This window comes from Buceros rhinoceros, unplaced genomic scaffold, assembly GCF_000710305.1.
Source record: "Buceros rhinoceros silvestris isolate BGI_N320 unplaced genomic scaffold, ASM71030v1 scaffold32480, whole genome shotgun sequence".
In the NCBI taxonomy this organism is placed as follows: domain Eukaryota; kingdom Metazoa; phylum Chordata; class Aves; order Bucerotiformes; family Bucerotidae; genus Buceros; species Buceros rhinoceros.
This window is the reverse complement of record NW_010390678.1, coordinates 1-1,490: the sequence shown is the minus strand read 5'-3', so window position 1 is coordinate 1,490 and position 1,490 is coordinate 1. Positions and strand designations below refer to the sequence as shown.

The following is a 1,490-nucleotide window of genomic DNA, read 5'->3' as shown; positions in this document are numbered from 1 at the left end:
TTTGCCTCTGTGAAACACTTGTCTCCTTCCTCCTACCTGTTCCTGCTGCACTCAGGTGGGCAGGAGCCTCCTTGCATGAAGTTGTATGATTACTGGGTTGTGTCGCAGTGATACTTTTTTCTTTGTTTTTAAAATTTTTTTCATATTTATTTGTGAGGAAATACAACTGTCACGGTAATAAATGCACATCACCTTGAACAATGGGAGCAGCTGGAGAAAAGATGGAAGCTGGGCAGCTCCACTTGCTCAGTGTCAAGTGTGGCCCAGCCTGGTTGCAAGCACAACACACAACACACATCCCCAGGGGTCACCTTCTTATCTTGCCTAAAGTGCTGTCTGGGTCGGCTCCATCTGAATGGAGTTGTGCTCCTCCGTGGTCACTGTGCCATATGAAGTATCAGGCACCTCCTCTTCCTTCAGTTTTTTGTAGGAAATATCTGTGTCTTCCTCTTCACCGAGCGTATCTTGTTTGTAGCTGTCTCTCCCATACATCTTGTATACCAGCACAAAGAGTCCCGCTTCTGCCGACTGAAAAAGCGCGTAAAGCAAGGGAAACATGTACATGGCCCCTATGAGCTCCGGGGAGAAGGTGAGTTTTAGGATGGCAGTGCAGAGCTGGACGTTTTGGCACCCTGTTTCCAAAGACACTGTTCTCCTGCAGTGTGGGGGCATTTTAAAGATCGTGGCTAAGCCATATCCCAAAGCATACCCCGCTAGAGGCATCAGCACCGCAATGGCATAGACAGACGCAGGAATATGTGCCATCAGGTCTGGGCCCAGCATGGTCCCCGTCAGGATGAACAGGATTACCAGAGTCACCAAGAGAGACCACAGGGAAATCTGGCAACAGATGTGGATAAACAACATGGGGGTTATTATTTTAAAAGGATAAGCGTTAACAGGTAGAGAGGCTTGACAGAGAGTCTAAACTGCAAAACATGGCTGTGCTGCCCTTCCCAGATTTGCTTCTGGCTCGGGAATTTGGTGGTGGTTGATCATATCCTGGGGAAAGAAGGGGCTGAGATCACCTTCCATCATTTTGCTTTGAGGTGACTTGCTGGGAAAGGAGAGAGGCAGGGCTTGCGCTTCACTTTTCCTTTCGTAATTAAGCTAATTTGCGGCATGTTTTAAGGAAGTGTCTCAGTCCCTGCTGGATGGTTTCGCCAGCCCTGAGTGCAGAGGGAGCGGGGAGAGAGCAGGGTGCTGGGGAATGCCCCTGCTCCAGGGCCCGGGGTGCTGCGCTGCGCAGCCCTCCTTCCCGTGTGCTAGCAGGGTGTGTGGGGGTGTGGTAACCTGCCGTTTCCCTCACTTTCCGTCTCTGTCCCACTGTTTTATTCAAAGACTGTAAGGCCTTATATTCCACCTAAGTAGTGGAATATGCCTGTGTGAAGCTACCATCGGTTCGGAGGGACCAGAAAGGTTACTGCCGTCGGATGCCCTATCCCGCCCCGTCCCCGAGCATCTCCCGCAGCACGGCCGTCCCCGTCCCG

General features: G+C 51.3%; 1 protein-coding gene across 1 annotated transcript; it reads right to left on the bottom strand.

Moving 5' to 3' along the window:
• Positions 1-324: 324 nt before the first annotated feature.
• On the bottom strand, positions 325-867 carry SLC10A4 (solute carrier family 10, member 4). Its single transcript, XM_010138708.1, has one exon. The coding sequence runs from the start codon at positions 865-867 to the stop codon at positions 325-327; it is 543 nt and encodes a 180-aa protein (XP_010137010.1).
• Between the last annotated feature and the right edge of the window lie 623 nt (positions 868-1,490).